Genomic DNA, 18,332 nt, shown 5'->3' on the forward strand with positions numbered 1-18,332 from the left:
TATAAAAAAAAAATGTAAAGTGAGAGTTAGAAAATGTTTTATCTGTAGTGCAAACCAAAAAAAACACCTCTTCTATGCTTGTGATATATAGTTCAGAATTTATGGGAGACTCTTCACTACTGGATGTCTCCCAAGTCCATAAATATAGATTTATTTTCCTTCCAAAATATTCAGGCGGGAGTAATGAAAACAAATATAGTATTTTTCTGGTAAATTATCTCATTGTAACAGAATATGACATACTGAAGTGTCAATTAGCTAAATCAAATTCTCCTTGATTCACAGGCGTCTTGAAAAGAATACCATGCCTGAAAATGATATACACCCCTGGTATTTGTTTCCCATTTTCCTTTTTTATATCTATATAGTCCCTCAGAGCTTAAATGTATATGTTTATTGTATACATATATATATATATATATATATATATATATATATATATATATATATATATATATATATATATATATATATATGTATATATATATATGTATATATTGTGTAGTTCCTTTGTTGAATATGACTGACATGATTTCTTTAATATTTGAGGTGTGATTTTATTATGCTGCCCAATTCCGGAACCGGCAAGTACTACCCCCTACTGGACATGGAATGAATTACACATACACACACACACACACACACACATTTAAAAAAACCAATAACCAATCGATGAATAAATGACTCCAAGGATGTGTGCAAACTCTCATATTAATCAATTTTGCAATGAAAAGAAAACTACACTCATTGGCCACTTTATTAGTTACACAGGACAAGCTTAGTTATAACTTCTAATGATCGTTCATTGAGCATTGAACAGAAATACCACAACAGTTCATTGAATGCAGGTTTAGGAAGCTGGAAATTAAAAATCCCAGAAAAATACAGGAAAATCAGCAGTATATCCTTCAAAATAAAAGAGGCTTCAGCAACATTATACATTATATTGATCAAATTGCCATTATCGTTTTTTAGGGATTATATACTGTGCAAAGATAACTGTTACACTTCACATTAGAATGAAATTAAAACCAGAACCTGACCTACACTCAAAAAAGTGGCACATTCAGAGTAGGAGGCTTTTATTTTTTTAACCGGAACATGCCCCGGATGATGCTGTGCACTTGACACGAGTGGACCAGGCTCTGCGCTCATCATCACACCCGACGAGGGAGAGTTACCGTCAGCATCATCACCGAGTGTGCACCGAGTCTGTGTCCCGATCCCTCATCATGCATGGGGGTAAGAGAGGACTGGTGGCTCCGCAGAACACTTTCCTGGAGAATATCGTCCGACGCTCGAGTGGTGAGTTTTATTTTTGAAAGAAAGACAACAAGATTAAGTGCATGTTTATTTTGAATCTTACTGCACTTATCTATCACTCAGTGCTGGGATGATTCATTTAAGCTTTAATGTTCTTAATATCCTTGTTATTTCCTCTTTGTTTATCACCTTTAATCATGCACCTAACAATGTATATTATGTGCAATGATTAATTGTATATCATTAATTCCCTGGATTAAATCTGTATAATAGCCAATTTCCATTCTTTAAAAAAGGGTTTTTAGTAGCTGAAGCCTTTCTTTTTTATTATTATTTTAGAGGCTGTGTATTATAATTTATTAATGGTGAGTCAGCTACACATTGTGGCATTTGCGTCTGTTTTATTAAGTAGTGTATTGTTCTGTGATATTTTAACTTGTCTCAGCAAAATAGGCAAAGGGGGGGGGGGGGGATATGGGGGTATTGGCCGATTTACTATGTATTGTCTTTTTATGGGAAGCAGCGGATTGTGTCCCCCATGAGAATGACCGTGTACACGCCAGCGACACTGACACCATTAACCTTAATCATGTATTCAGAGCAGATTTGGTTTGTGAAATCAACCACTTAGTCCTACATTTGAAGATAAACATGCAGATGCTTGAATGCTGACAGCTTCGGCATCTCCCTGCTCTCTGGAGACTGCAGCGTCTGCAAACTGTTGGAAAAGCCGGAGAACTTTTGCAGCTTCTCATGTATATTTAAACAGCATTAGGAGTGGAACATCAACATTTTACCAACAACTATTTCTGCCCACTGACCCGTCTGATTACCTCTGTTCATTTAAATATTAATGGCTTCTCCTTTACATTATTGGTAAAAACACACCTGCAGTACTGACACAAAAGGACTTAATTTGTCATAACACTTGCTCTCTCCCTCTCCAGGTAGAGACGTAGACAAATTTCTCTGTGCTCTTTTGCTGCAGAGACCAGTTTTCTGTTGGGAAATGCGCAGATCGTGGAGTGGCCGGTTGTGTACAGCAACGATGGATTCTGCAAGCTGTCTGGTTACCACAGAGCTGAGGTCATGCACAGGAGCAGCACGTGCAAGTAAGACAGGGGGTTTTCTATTTTAATGACCCCTGCAAAGAACCATGGATAAAAGTTAAGTAGCTGGAAAAATGTGTGACTAATTCACAAACTTTTTTTTCCCTCTTACTTTGCAGTTTCATGTACGGAGACCTGACTGATAAGAAGACCATAGACAAAATCAGACAAACCTTTGACAGCTATGAGTCCACTTTCTCTGAGGTGCTGCTCTATACGAAGAATAGTGAGTATCACTCTGCAGTTTTCATCATTAAATGCATGAGCAAACAGTCCTTGCACGTCTCAATTCTCGTCATTTCCTACAGGAACACCGATATGGCTTTACATGCAGGTGGCACCAATTAGGAACGAGAAAGACAAGGTGGTGCTGTTTCTCTGTACCTTCAGAGACATCACTCTGTTTAAACAGCCCATCGAAGATGAATCGGCGAAAGGTAAGAGACTCCAACTTACAAACGTCTGTAACATACATGAAATAAAAGACACGCAGAGCACTGTCAGAAACTGCTTTTACACAGAGGAAATAAAGGAGATGTGACTGATGACAGTGGAAATATACACCATGAAGGATCTACGTGCCACTCAAACACATTATCTTTGACTCGTGGGCAATTTGTGCTCATGAAAAGCACCTTAAAGTCGGGATTCTATATGCTTTCATGTATTACCAGATAAAGTGAAAATAGAGTGCAAATATCTGCCATTCAGTTTCTTATACAGTGTCAATACACTCCACAATCTAATCTAATCTAATACAAACTCACAAGGTTAACAATAGCTCAGATCATCACCACAATCTAACAATTTCCTCCTTAGTCCATAACTTACTTCCACAGAAGATTCGATCAAAAATATGCCCTTTACTTTTTGACTTATGCTGCTCACATGTAGACAAAGCTCTAAGTAGCTTGTAAAAGCATGGATACATTTTAAACCCAAAGTATTTTTATACCAGTCATTTGTTTTTCCAGTGGTTCTACAACTCTGCAGTTTATTGATATTTGTTTTACAGAGGAAACAATGATGTCCTGTGTCATATTCTGTCCCTTCATGTATGAACAGGATGGACAAAGCTTGCCAGACTGACGCGGGTGCTGACCAACAACCGCAACCTGGTGCAGCAGTTGGCGCCAATAAGCAAGACCGAGGTCAGCCACAAGCCCTCCAGACTGGCTGAGGTGAGGCTAAAAGAAAATACCCCTGTCCTCTTATAAAAACTTGTCATTTTTATTATTGTATTGCTGATTTTTCATTCAGCATTTATTAAATAACAAATGAATTGAGTAAAATTGGGGCCACATGGTTGGTGTAGTGGTTGGCGCTCTTGCCTTTGCAGCAAGAAGACCCAGTTTTTTGAGGACCTTTCTGCATGGACTTTGTGTTTATGTTCTCCCCGTGTGTGCGTGGGTTTTCACAGTCAAAAACATGCAGATTTGTGGATTAGGCAAATTGGAAAATTTGAATTGACTATAGGTGTGAGTGTATGTGACCCTGTGATGGACTGGCGACCTGTCCAGTGTGTACCCTGCCTTTCATCCTATGTCAGCTGGGATTGGCACCAGCGACCCCACAACCCTTATGTGGCAGAAGACGGATGCACGGATGAAGAAGTATTGTGATAATTGAATAGTTATCTCTTGGAAATGTCCACCTATTCAAACTGATTACATAAATGGCAGTGAAACTAGTCAGAAACGCTCCGGTCATAATTTAGTATTATTGTGAAATTGGTGATGATAGTGTGTCTTCTCTAAATTGTTGCCCCCCCCCCCTCCCCCACAAAAGAACTGGGGAACTCTGATCTAAAAAGCATTGATGATACTCCTGGTGCAAGAATATTGTTCCTGGATACATTTCCATGCCTCTTTATTCCTGAATGCTCACGTTCCTTCTCAATGAAAGGCTCTGCAGCTGGGGTCAGACATTCTCCCGCAGTACAAACAAGAGGCGCCCAAGACTCCGCCGCACATCATTCTCCACTACTGCACCTTCAAGACCACCTGGGACTGGGTCATCCTCATTCTCACCTTCTACACCGCCATCATGGTGCCCTACAACGTCTCCTTCAAGACCAAGCAGAACAATCTGGCCTGGCTGGTGGTGGACAGCGTCGTGGACGTCATCTTCCTGATTGACATCGTGCTGAACTTTCACACCACCTTTGTTGGTCCCGCGGGAGAAGTCATTTCGGACGCCAAGCTGATACGGATGAACTACCTGAAGACGTGGTTCGTCATTGACCTGCTCTCCTGTCTGCCCTATGACATCATCAATGCTTTTGAGAATGTTGACGAGGTGAGTGGGCGTCACGACTGTCGCTGGTTTAATGATTAGTGATTTATTTCTTTACTCATACTTTTTATCTGTGAAGGATGTCATCACATCTGCATCTCCAGCGAGTCATCTGCGCGAGTCTTCCAATTTCCACAGAAATACCACACGGCTAGAAGACTCTGTTCTTCCAGTAAGAGAATGCATGTTTTTCTTTTTAAAGGACCAGTTTATCATAGCGCTGCAACTAATGATTATTTTCCCTATTAATAATGTTGATCAGTGTTTGCCAAACCTGGAAATAATGATATTCTCAAATTCCCAAAACTATTCAGTTTTCTTGGTTAGATGGAGTAGAGAAACCAGAAAATATTCACATTTAAGAAGCTGAAAAATCAGAAAACCTTTAAATTTTAATTCTTTCAAAATTAATCGAATATCAAAATAGTTTCAATTGTTTCAGCCCGAGTTCATAATTTTTAAAATATGATCATGTCCTTTCTTACTAAGAGTCTAATGTGAATATACTAACCATGTGTTTGTTAATGATTTGCTTTGATTTGGACTTGTTTTATTCAAACTTTATGAGTTAAAAAATAAAATATATTGGCAACGAAATGTAACAAAGTAGAACTGACAGCAAAATCTGTTTCAGTAAACAAAACAAAACATGAATCATTTAGTGTTAAAAGTGTGTAGGATGAAGTAAGTAACTTTTCTTGTCCTTTTTCTCCGTTTTCTTTCTTTTTAAAGTCTTAATAGTCCGATCCAAACCTCTGAGAATCATCAACAAAGCAAACAAAAAAAGAAAAACACAAGTCCAAAAGTCACTCAGTGTACCAAATCAGACTTTTCTGCTCAAAGGAAACATAACTTCACTCTTACACTGAAAGCTCATTACTAATAATACACTTCTAGGTACATGAGCAATAGAACTAAATTATTTAAACATATAGACAATTTTGTCTTACTGCAGACTGGTGGTTGTCTAAAGTCTTTGAGATGATTTACCAGCCTCAGCCTTTTTAATTTAGAAAACCAGGAAAATTCCACAGGGTTTACATTGTTTTTCTTACCACTTTAGGTGTAAATTTATACAACAATTAGACTGCAGGAAGTAGCCGAGAGCAGCCAAGAACATAACACCAGTAACGTTGAAATATTCCTTTCATTAAGTTCCTGAATCTATAAGACTGTGTGGTTCTGCAGGGCCTCAGCAGCCTCTTCAGCTCCCTGAAGGTGATCCGCCTGCTGCGCTTGGGTCGCGTGGCCCGTAAATTGGACCACTATCTGGAGTACGGAGCGGCCGTCCTGGTCCTGCTCGTGTGCGTGTTCGGTCTGGTGGCTCACTGGCTGGCCTGCATCTGGTACAGCATCGGCGACCACGAGGTCATCGACGAGGTCACCAACACCATTAAGACGGACAGCTGGCTCTACCAGCTGGCGCTGAGTATCGGGACCCCGTACCGCTACAACACCAGCGGCACCGGCCAGTGGGAAGGTGGACCCAACAAGGACACGCTGTACATCTCGTCTCTGTACTTCACCATGACCAGCCTCACCACCATTGGATTTGGCAACATCGCGCCAACCACTGATGGGGAGAAGATATTCTCCGTGGCCATGATGATGGTGGGCTGTACGTATACGCACACGTCCCTTTTTTATTCCTAAACGCTTTGACACGCTTTAGCAGGGAAAGCTCAGGTGTTACTGTGTTGAGTTCATGTAAGTCAGGACACTCTGAAGCCAAGTGGAACTCAGCCAGTCATTAATTGGATTATTTACACCTGTAGTTTTCCTGCTGTGTAAAGTTCCCCCTCACAAAATGTCAGGCGGCATTTTGACCCATTCTGAAAGCTACATTGCCTTTTGTTTCAGCCGATTTCCCGTGTAAGGAAACAGCAAATGATCTTACATAACAACCAGTACTCTCCTCAGTATCAGTGGGGTTTAATGGAGCAGTAAGTGGAGATAGTGAAAGGACAAACGCAGATCCTTTCCTGTGTTCTTCTCACAATCCCCTAACACAATAACATGTTAAAGGGATTTTACACTTACACAAACATACTTAGGGATAGTATACTCCATTTCTGACAATAAACCATCTTAAATGTTACACACTGGACCTATGATTTTAGCTAGGAAAGTCCAGCTGATGGGTCACCACAATATCACAACGGTGATAACATGAGGTGTGTGACTAATTGCCTAGTGCCCTTGTCTATTGGCATAAACTCCCAGGTTTAAAAAGCTGTATGGTATTAAGTAGGGCTGGGAAACACAGGGTAACCTCACGATACGATACACGATACATGTCCCACGATACCAATAACATCACGATACAACGATTCTGTGATCATCAGTATTTTGAAAAGTTAAAAGTGCAGGAATTCTTGTATTTATTCACAACACAGAGAACAGTGCATAAAGTCTATGTGTTGAACGTGGATGGAGCATCTCTTAGCGTAGCTTTCTCCACCATTATCTCGCTGTAAAATCCCTCTTCATCAGCCAGGTAACTTTGATGCCAGACGAGTGCTGGCATAAAAGTTGCCAGCACTCGCCGGCAGGTGTAAATAATTATCGTATTGCGCGAAGAAGGACGACGATATATCACCAAAAGCACATTTCAATCATTCTTCAACAGTGTGTTCGTCCTGTGGTGCTGTTTTCATCTCCTTTGTTTCGTTCATTCATTCATTCATTCATTCATTCCATGTCAGGAGCAGAAACAATCTGGATACATTCACTTGCATGCGAGACGAGAGCATGTGCTCCACAGCCCTGGTGGCTATGAAGCAGCTGCTGTGAAGCAACATATGGACCAAAAGGCTGAAGAGATTCATTTAATAACACATTTAATAAGAAACTGTACAGTAGCTACTTCTTAATGATGCATGTGTGGTGCAGCAGACGTCAGCACAGTTACCGTCTTCACCCGACCTTCATTATATGCTTTTTGAAAAAGGTCCACTGTCTAAGGATTAATGAGGTCTTACTGTAAGATGATAACAAACAAAGGACTCCTCACTTTTCCTCTTGTGTTAGGGAACTACGGTGGCCTTGAGTGACCAAAAAGGATGTCCTCATTTGCATAGTAAGCTTTCACACTCTGGCTTCTGTGGTCTTGTTTTTAGCAATTATACACTTAAACAAACATACTTATTGGTTAGGATATTTAATTTCTGCTGATAAACCTTACCAAATATTAGACATTGGTAAATTTAAATTATAATTGAAAAAGCAGCAAAAAAAAAAATCTATATATAAATGTACACATGCATTGTGTATATTGTATAAAAGCAAACACAAAAACATGTTCAGGATACGTTTCTGCAAATTTCTATAGTAAATCAACACTGAAATTAGGCTTGAACGATTTTGAATAAAACATCTAATTGCGATTATTTTGACCTAAATTGCGATATGATTGGCGATGTCAGTGGTTTGAGTCTGCTCTGTGAGGTCGGTCATCATCTCTATCCAGAGTCTCGTCTATGAGTTCATTCACTGAAATGATGCAGCCCGTGCTCTGCCCTTTGATGGTTCATGCAGCGCTGGAGTGGGTAAAAATAAACCTTATTTAAATATACATTAATCGCAATGTAATATTATAACATGTGTGGCTTTGATTTCAGACCTCGCAGCTCTGAGAACATGAACTCGGAAGTGATGCAGGGTTACAGCATGTTGTATAACACTATACATTCATAATGGGACTCTTTATGGATGGCACTTTAAAAACAAACAAAATACCTGTAATAGACATAGAAATGTCTCATTGCCAACTCATTAAACCAACATGTCTGTTCAATATGCCATTTTTGTACAATATTGAATAGTTTAGATGAGAAGAAAATAGGTCAAAAAACAAGTTCTGAACATATGTATGTATGGAAAGATTTAGAGATACTGTGTCCATAAATCCACATGTTGATGTTGTCCACATGTGAAGATCAGCAGTAGAGTGAGTTGTCTTTGAACAGTAAGGTTGTGAGTTTGCTAATTGCCATGACAACTGGCCGTGACACTTGACCCCACATTGCTCCTTAGATATAGAAATTGCATTGCACAATAATATAAGGGTTGTGGATCATACTGAATTTTATGTTTTTTTTTCATTTTCCAATATGTGATCCAGCAGTTTTGCCAGTGTGACTATCGTATTGCTTCATACCTACTTAAATATATAATATATATCTATTATATATTATATATACATTTACAGTGTTATCGTTAGGGATGAGCGATATTATTGACACAATATTGGTATCAGTAGTTATTGGCATAAAAATGTAGTGTCGGATATCGCGAAAACACGCCTTGACTTCTATGCTAGCCCCCCCTACAGCTATTATTTTTTTATGCTTATTTATTTTGCATAATAACTTCATTATTTTATATCCAAATCTCCAAAAGTTGATTTCACTACAGAAGAGACTAAATGACCTCTGCAGTTGGGCCAAAGGAAACACGTATATAACGTAGGTATCGGTTATCGGCCCAAGCAACATCGTGCTCCCCTGGTTATTCTAAGACTAACAGCTCCTTCAGAAGCAGAAATATCTGTTTCAGCAGCTGTTTCATCACTTACAGTAAGAGCTTCACCTTTAGTGTCACTGCCTCCACTGTCAGCCTTCGCTTACACAAACCCACAGCACGACTCGCCTTCATGCGCCAACCTTTGACCCACTCCTCTGAAACAGCATGTGAGCAGTGAGGGAAACACAATGTGACAGCCGCGCTTCAAGGTTTGTGCTTCCCAAAGAAACACCCATTATTCTGGTGGCGTCTCCGTCTCAAAGATCACTCCGTCACACCGAAGTGTCCCGTCCAATTACGGCCGATAAATCCCCTGCTACAGATACAGTAGTTATGTGAGAGGAGGAAACGGCAGAGTTCGCCCGCAGGCCGGAGTGTAGTAAATGAACAATGAGCCATCACGTTAAAGTATCCTAACCTCTGTGATCCTGCTGTGAGGACCGGAGACGCCTCTTTCCTCTTGAGCGACTAAAGCGTCATGATAAGCGATGCTGACTGACTCTTTGAGGTCAGTGCAGCGCTGCAGAGCACGACTCACGCTGAGGAAATGTACATTATGAATCATAGTATCGAGTCTCACATGTGCTTATATACAGTGTGTGTTCACTTTTAAGGAAAGCACACTGTCAACTGTGGTGCATGACACCGTATTACAATCAAGTGTACGACAAGGTTTTTATAAATACCAAGTTTTTGTTCTTCTGATTTTAAAATGAAAGACAAATTGATTGGCATTTAATTGTCTAAACAATTAAGGAATTGTGAAAAATTATGGTTTTAAATACGTTACTTTACAATGCAGTAACACAACGGTAAATCACATGGTGACAACTGTAATAGAGAGGTAATGTTACAGTTATACCATCTTTTTTTCTTGTTGTAATAAGATAACACAAGATAAGATAAGAATACTGTGCTATTTTGAAAATTAATCTCTAGGTAACAATGTTGAGATACCAAGATTAACAAAATGAGATTACCATTATATTATTTACATATTACAAAATTATCAGCAAATCATTACCATATTGTAAATGGACTGTAATGTAAAGTGTTACGGTTTATGCACACTGTTTGTTTTTTGGCGGCAACGGTGGGTCAGTGGTAGAGTGAGTCGTCTTTCAACTTAAAGGTTGGAGGTTGGATTCCCGGCTCTGCTAATCTACATGCCGATGTGTTCTTGGCCAGCGTGTGAATGGAGGGAGGTTTGAGTGGTCATCAAGACTAGAAAAGCACTGTATAAATACCATTTACTGTTTTAAAGGGCTAAAAAAAACCTTCAAATTGATCAGGTAAAAAAATATAAGGATATTTGGTTTGTTTTACAAACCAGTATTTCCTTTCATTATTGTTTTCAATATTCAGGTTGATCTTTAAATGAAATACTTAGGTCCTTTCTAAGTTAATCTCAAACTCACATGATCCATTAAAAAGCTCAATACTTGTTATCATTTACCCGTCAGTAACCCAACAAATGTGAGCTTAAACAACTGAGTAGTATTTGTAATAGAGATCCTCTGCATGTCATATTAACGTCAGTTCACCGTACGTTTTTGGTAACCGCCGTTACCCCCTGTCCGTTGTCTTGCAGCGCTGCTGTACGCCACCATCTTTGGAAACGTCACCACCATCTTCCAGCAGATGTACACCAACACCAACCGCTACCACGAGATGCTCAACAACGTGCGCGACTTCCTCAAACTTTACCAGGTGCCCAAAGGCCTGAGCGAGCGAGTCATGGACTTCATCGTCTCCACGTGGGCCATGTCCAAGGGCATTGACACAGATAAGGTCAGTGATAGCCTCGTATTAATAGTTATTAGCGATAGTAGTAGTAGTAGTAAAAAAAAAGGACAACTGGGATCCTCGTCCCTATCATTTCTAACAATCTCGTGGTGTTCAGTGTCAGCGAGGAGCCAAAGGTCAAAGGTCAGAACACGAGATTAAACGCACTCGCTGACACTCGCCGTGTTCGTGGAAAATTTTGCTGCGTCTCGTGTCGTTCTAGGTTACGTAACGTCATTAAGTTAAAACAACTGACTGCAGCTGGTGTTACCGCTGTGCTGAAGGCTTAAAGACATAATATGTAACAATTCTGCTCGTTCACATTGTTTCCAACACTCGTCAAATCCACTAAAATCCACAAACATCAGTGAGCAGAAGGACATATTCAGTACTACTAGTTTACCAGTGTGTTGTCTTGTTTTCCCCCTTGATTTGATTGTGCGTGTTTGTCACTCATGGATGATGATTAGTCACTGATGTTTGCTGTGTGTGTTCTAACGCTGACGCTATTCCCATCAAGCACAAACACACAGGGGAACGAAATGATGAACAATCACTATGATCCCACGCGTCATCAAACTCTAAAAAAATGTGATTTGTTATTTGTCATAAATGTGTTTTATAATGTGTATTTAATAATACACTCATAGCCATAATTGCCGACCACTGGAACGACCCATGCCACATCAAGATATAGTAGCCATAGTAGTAGATTGTTTTTTCTTGTTTATTTGGAAATCAAAAGCACCACAAGTCACTTTACTTTTTCCTCTCTTTTTGTCTTTAAAAACAGGATTTTTTTTTTTTTTTTCTGGCCTAAAACATTTTTTTCCCGCTGATTCTCTGTTTTTGTTGTACAGAAAACTGGATTGTTGTTAGTCATGTAGTTCAGCTTGATGCTGCCTACGAGCGCGTTACGTTCGAGTGTTACTTTTGTTATTGGAGCGAAATGAAAAATGCTTCACCCTTATCTGCTTCTTGGGTAAAGTCAAAGAGTAGAAATGTCACTTTTTTGTAACATGTTACAAGTTTAAGTAGCTAAAACATTAACATTTTGTACACAACGAACAATAAGGTAATTATAATAATTAGAGTAAAGGACACATCTTGTTTGAAATGTCAAAAGTTATATTTTAATTGAGCTGTTTTTTATTGTGTTTTTAATTTATTTCAGTTGTTTTAGATGTATCTTAACGCCTCTTGTGAGCCTCGATGCCTTTTATTTATTGTTCTGTACAGCACTTTGGTCCACTGGTTGTTTTAAAGTGCTTTACAAATAAAGTCTCCATTCGGGAACTTGTGTATTATCAAAATTATCTCCCAATTTCCCACTGGAAATCACAACGTGAGGGGGCATTTGGCACGTCAGGGACTCCATAAGTCAGACCTCTGTTGAAAGTGATATAATATGGAAGATTATTTAAAGCTTTTGAAAACACTGCAGCCATTTTGATCTCTCCCAAGGAAAATCCCCAGGTGCAAATAATCAAATGAATGATGGCTGAGTTCCATTTTGCTTCCTCAGTCCCCCCCCCCCCCCCCCCCCCCCGTTGCCTTTACCACCGTCTCTACCCTGACGTTTCTGTCCTGTCTCGTTCCAGGTCCTCTCCATTTGTCCCAAAGACATGCGCGCGGACATCTGCGTCCACCTGAACCGACAGGTGTTCAACGACCACCAGGCGTTCCGTCTGGCCAGCGACGGCTGTCTCCGCTCGCTCGCCGTGGAGTTTCAGACCACTCACTGTGCACCCGGTGACCTCATCTTCCACATCGGCGAGAGCGTCGACACCCTCTGCTTCGTCGTGTCGGGTTCACTAGAGGTTATCCAGGACGACGAGGTCATCGCTATATTAGGTAATGCAACGGCACGTTGTGACAGCTTTTATCTGTGCGTGCTAGTAAAGATAGACGAAGGTGGAGCGAAGGTTTCTCGAGTGCATGACCTGACCTTCTTTCTAAAAGGACATCATTCAACTCTTTAGAAAGTATCTGTTCATCCTCGACTCGGGCTCACTGATAAATGGGATCTTTTCTCATCCAGGTAAAGGCGACGTGTTTGGAGATGCATTCTGGAAAGAGAGCACACAGGCGCGCGCGTGCGCAAACGTCCGAGCGCTGACCTACTGCGACCTGCACGTCATCAGGAGAGAAGCTCTGATGAGGGTGTTGGAGTTTTACACGGCCTTCGCCAACTCCTTCTCCCGCAACCTCATACTCACCTGCAATCTGCGAAAACGGGTAAAAGTTGGTCGTCAAAACAACTTCACCTCCACTTAACCTCAAGCTGCAGTGCACTCACTTTTGTTATTAATTCCGCCTCTGTTTGGTGTCAAGGGTCTGACTGAGGGAGCGTTTGTGTGTATACAGCAGCAGTGTAGGGGGCAAGAATTTGTACCACAATGAGTAGAAGAATTAACTTCTGAATCTATTTGTGAGCATTTATGTTAATAATTAACACAGTGCTGCTGCCTCTGTTTGACTGTCTGTCTGTCTGACTGTCTGTCTGTCTGTGTGTCTTGCCATAAAACAAACGACTTCCTGTGTGCAGTGTGGGGAATATTGTTGGGCAACACAAGATCTAAACTGAGAATCACAGAGAGAGAGAAAGAGAGAGAGAGGGAGGGTCATGTGGAGCTGAACTTATTTGACCGTGATTTTAATGGAACAAAACTAATTTGTTTGATATTTAAAAGTTACATACTACAGCTTTACGGGTAAATGTCAGTGTTTACGAAAACATGGAATTTGAGGGAAAAGTTTATAAAAATTCAACTAAAGAAACAATATTTAATGCCAGTACAAGAAAACATATTTAAGTCAGTGACAAATTAGCAAATGAATTGATTTGGAATTGTAAATTGGGACAGTTGATCTGTTAAAAGCTGCAGACGCAAAACACCAAAGACCAAAACTGAGACGTCACAGAATCTCAGTATAAACAAAATGTGCAGAGAGAGTATTTTCAGTCCAAATTAAGACCCTACTTAATATTTGATAAAGCTTTTAATGCTATACATATTAATCCCATTAAGGCACTAAGATGTCCTGCGATGCAGCCTTGAGAGGTTGCTCGTATATATATATATATATATACATATATATATTACTGTAATACTATCCTGTGGGAGCAACATTACATCAATTCTTAATGCATGTTTCCTTTAAAGTCAGTCTGGCACATGTGATTTGTTGTTTGCTCTGTGTTCTCAGATGAAACATTGCTGCTGCAGTAGATTCGAAACGAGCTTCTTTTATGGATTAAAACAAACCCTTATTTTTATAGAATTGATGTAGAGGAATATTCAAACTTTGTAATACTGACACACTATTGCAGAACTATGTAGGGTGACATAATAACAAGTCTCTGCTTTATAATTACTGTACAGTATTTAAAGTAACGGTCTCGTGTGATCGTTTGCAGCACACACACATGCATGTCCTGTGACAGCTAAACACATTTAAGGCAAATTGTGGCCAAATGTTCAAATATTTATGGCTTTTACATAAAAATGTATTAAATGAAAAGAAAGATATGAATTATTAACATGTGGAGCTTTAGAAATTGTTCATGCCTGTACAGGTTTAAGATTCAAACGTGAGCTCTTATGTAATTCAGGAGTATCAAAATCAATGAAAATGAGGAAATATGATATTTCTTAGAAGGTGATTCAATCATTCAACTGCAGACGTGACGCTGTTATAATGTTGAGAGGAACGTGAGATGCTGAGAAGCCGTGTTCACAGAGCTCTATGATATTCCATTATTGCTCCATTAAGTGTTTCCCCCCGGTGCATTGTTGCATTTCAAGTCTTAAATATTTCATCGTACATAGTTATCCTTGCTTCAAAGACACATTACATGTTTACATAACATATTTATGTATATGTATATCCTCTTGCAGATCATCTTCAGAAAGATTGCCGACGTGAAGAGGGAGCAGGAGCGCCAGAGGAGCGAGGTGACCCTCTACATCCCTGACGACCACCCGGTGAGGAAGCTCTTCCACAGGTTCAGGCAGCAGAGAGACGCTCAGACACCAGTCGAGGCTCCGGCTTACCTGGATCATAACTGTGTGCAGGTGGAGCCGCAGCGCCACCACCACGCTGACTCAAACTCTTACACACAGTGTCAGACTGTGTCCTCTCAGGTTCAGGAGTTCAACTCCGGTGCAGCAGGAGGAGGAGGAGGAGGAGGAGGTGAAAAGTCAGAGCAGAGCTGCACACAAGAGGCAGAGGAGGCTTTATCGAGGCCTCGCGCAGCAGATCCACTATGTGAGATCGTTGACAGCCCTGCAGAGGGCAGCGCTGCAGGTGGAGAGGTAGGTGTTGCCAGTAGTGCCACCACCACCAGCAGCAGTAGAGGTTCTAGAGGCTGGGCCAAGTTTAGAAACACCGCTTCTGCTGCTCCTGCACCTCCTGCTGTCCGCCAAGAACAGCAGACTCAGAAACCAGAGGAGTGGCCCAAAGGTTCTCAGTCTTCAGAGCAGTTAGGAGCTGCCAACAACTCAGAGGAAGGCGGAGAGATGGAGAAAACTGGAGGAGGCAACGGCGCGGGAGACGCAGGCGAAGAAACGAGTGCCTTGCACAAAACTGACTCCTGTGACAGCGGGATCACAAAAAGCGATCTGCGCCTTGACCGAGCCGGAGCCTCGAGGAACTCCTTTGAGAGGAGCCCGATGGAGAGGCATGTGTTCGAGCACAGCGACAGCGAGCTCTCTCTGAAGCAGGCTTTTCTCCAGCCCGTGTCTGAACAGGCGCTGCTGCAGGCGACGCTGCACGAAGCCAAGCAGGAGCTGAAAGGAGACATTCAGACCGTGAGCAGCCGGCTGTCGGTGCTCGAGTCTCAGGTGAGCGAGATCCTCAGGTTGCTGTCGATAAAAAGGAGACTCTCGCTGCCGCCGACGTCGTCTCCGAAGCCGAGGTTCAAAGGACACGACTCAGTCGCGGCCTCCAGGTGTGTCACGCTGAAAACAGATGACGGGCCCTTTTGACTAGTTACAAATGTGTACACTGGATGTCCTTGTATGAAACTGATGCATGTCCTGCTGGACTCTGGCCTGCCAAAGAAACTTGCATTAAGCACATGCTGCATGCAGAAATCCCTTTCATGTCACCTTAGCACTGCAATAACCCAGGGATTTTTCTAACTCTTTGACTTCTGAGACCCTTTTATGGTCATTTGTACGCAACATTTCATTAAAAGCAACACGAAGTCTGGGCAACATTTTTCTGGTCTGGACATTCTCGGGAGTTTGCCGTTTCCCTGGAGGATCCAGGTGAAGAGGTGACACCTGGCTGCAGGAACCAGGACACTCTCAAAGTCACACACTGGCTGTGGATTATCCAGAGACCAGAGAATTTGCAGAGAGACTTATGTGGACATTAAAGCACTCCGCACACTATAGTTATGTCTTTCACTCAGTGCATCCATTTGCAGCTCACACATCTATTTTGGTAGACATGCTCCCTGGTGGTCTAGTGGTTAGTATTCGGCGCTCTCACCGCCGTGGCCCGGCTTCGCTTAGCCCATGGCCAAGTGGAAAGGGAACTTGGCTTGTAACCAAAGGGTTGCGTGTTTGAGTCCTCAACAGGTCAAAAAAGCAAGGTACCCAACCCCCAATGGCGCCCGCTAATTCTAGGAAGGTTTCTAGTAGAGGATGGGTTAATAAAGAGAAGGAATCTCCCCAGCACGACTCATTTACTTGTTGATTTTTACCCATTCACACCCTGCCATTAGGGAGCAACTTGGGGGTTAAGAATCAAACACCCCTGAACTTCCATTTGGAAGACGACCTGCTCGACCACTGAGCCACGGCTGCACACATATGACGACTAACATCTGAGCGTTCACCTGACTTAACTTTCATAAAACCACGCGCTCATGAGCAGAAACAGCACATTTGTCAGGTATGTAAATATGTGCCTTACAATATGGAGCCTCATTGAGTCAAAGAACATGGAATGAAAAAGTGGAGGATCATGATCTTTTTTTTTTTTTTCTCATTGTTGTTGTTTAATGATCTCCTTTGTTTAGGCTTCATTCCCATGCATGTTCAATAGGCATGCAATAATGTCATGATTTTGTCAAATGGCGATTCTCCTTAAACCTGTATGAATATTTCCACTCCTTCTTATATCTTCGCCTCTTGCTCAGGTATTTTTTCTGTCAGCGTTCGTGACTTTATATTTGGCTGCTCGAAACACACACTTCTATGCAAATCCCACTGAACTCAATGAACTACAAACACTTTTGTTGAGATAAAAACGGGCAAAGAGAGACGTAGAAGTGACCGTAAACCCCTCATCGGTTAGGATGTAAAAGCATGTGACTGTCAGCTGATATAGCAATATATTTATTTTAATATACGACCGTGCATGCGTCCAACGAACCTGTCGACAATGACATTAATATTGAAACTGATGCCTGGTTCCAATCTGTTTTTTAATCTGTTGTTATGCAACATAAAAGTCGTTTATGTTTCCTGTTTTGTGTCTGTTACAGTGAGCATGAACACGGGTTATGGGGCTTCACTATTAGTAAAACAAAAAAAATGAGGAGAAAAACACAGCTCAGCCATAAGAAATACTAAAAACTCATTAAACAGAAGTAGAAAAAAAAGGCACCTGGACACTCAGTCTGTACAAAAAGCTCTTGTTAATGCAGGCTTTCATTCATCAAGTCAGATGATTTTGAACTCTTGTTGCTGTTTTAAATCAGGGTCTCCGATTGGACGCTTTGATTAAACTTAGTTTGTTTTTCGCACAGACTGAGCATGTAGATGCTTTTCCTCGACCACAGTGAAGTGCTTCTTTTAAATGAATATTCAAAAAGCACAATATTTTCCCCCAATAACTTCCATGTCATGTGACACACTAAATTCCACCAAAGTTGTAGTAGCATCCTACACAGAGTACACATATATATATATATACACATATATGGAAAGGTCCCAGACTTACTTGCAAAGAACATCTTATTGATCAATTAATAACTTTAACTGCACAGAACTCTGTGAGTGCAATGTTGCGTCACAGAATCACCTCACATGAATCTATGCTGGACCAGGCTGGAATTAACGTTAGTAGTTATTGGTTCAGTTTATTCCGTTGTTATAAACATTTAAATCTAAAACTATTCCCTAAAATTAAATAACAGTAACCAAACTTTATTATGTATTTTAGACTTTTTAAGACCCTTTTAATGAATGACTTTCCACATAGCAGATAAAGAAGCAATGCATCTTCACAGATATTATCAAATATGCATAGGGACAGGCACAGCAGAAGCACAATTTATTCTGTACTAATATTGATATTAGTACTAATTAGTTCATATCAGTAACAATGACGAGAGTT

The 18,332-nt window shown here is 40.9% G+C and overlaps 1 protein-coding gene across 1 annotated transcript; it reads left to right on the forward strand.

The window, feature by feature from the left end:
• The first annotated feature begins 787 nt into the window (after positions 1-787).
• LOC131443205 (potassium voltage-gated channel subfamily H member 5-like) lies at positions 788-17,870 on the forward strand. Its single transcript, XM_058612627.1, has 12 exons — positions 788-1,305; positions 2,252-2,375; positions 2,492-2,598; positions 2,681-2,809; positions 3,438-3,553; positions 4,278-4,670; positions 4,747-4,839; positions 5,856-6,285; positions 10,783-10,982; positions 12,578-12,830; positions 13,018-13,214; positions 14,879-17,870. The coding sequence occupies exons 1-12, from the start codon at positions 1,233-1,235 to the stop codon at positions 15,965-15,967; spliced, it is 3,204 nt and encodes a 1,067-aa protein (XP_058468610.1). The 5' UTR covers positions 788-1,232; the 3' UTR covers positions 15,968-17,870.
• The last annotated feature ends 462 nt before the right edge of the window (positions 17,871-18,332 follow it).

Source organism: Solea solea, chromosome 17, assembly GCF_958295425.1.
Source record: "Solea solea chromosome 17, fSolSol10.1, whole genome shotgun sequence".
Classification (NCBI taxonomy): Eukaryota; Metazoa; Chordata; class Actinopteri; order Pleuronectiformes; family Soleidae; genus Solea; species Solea solea.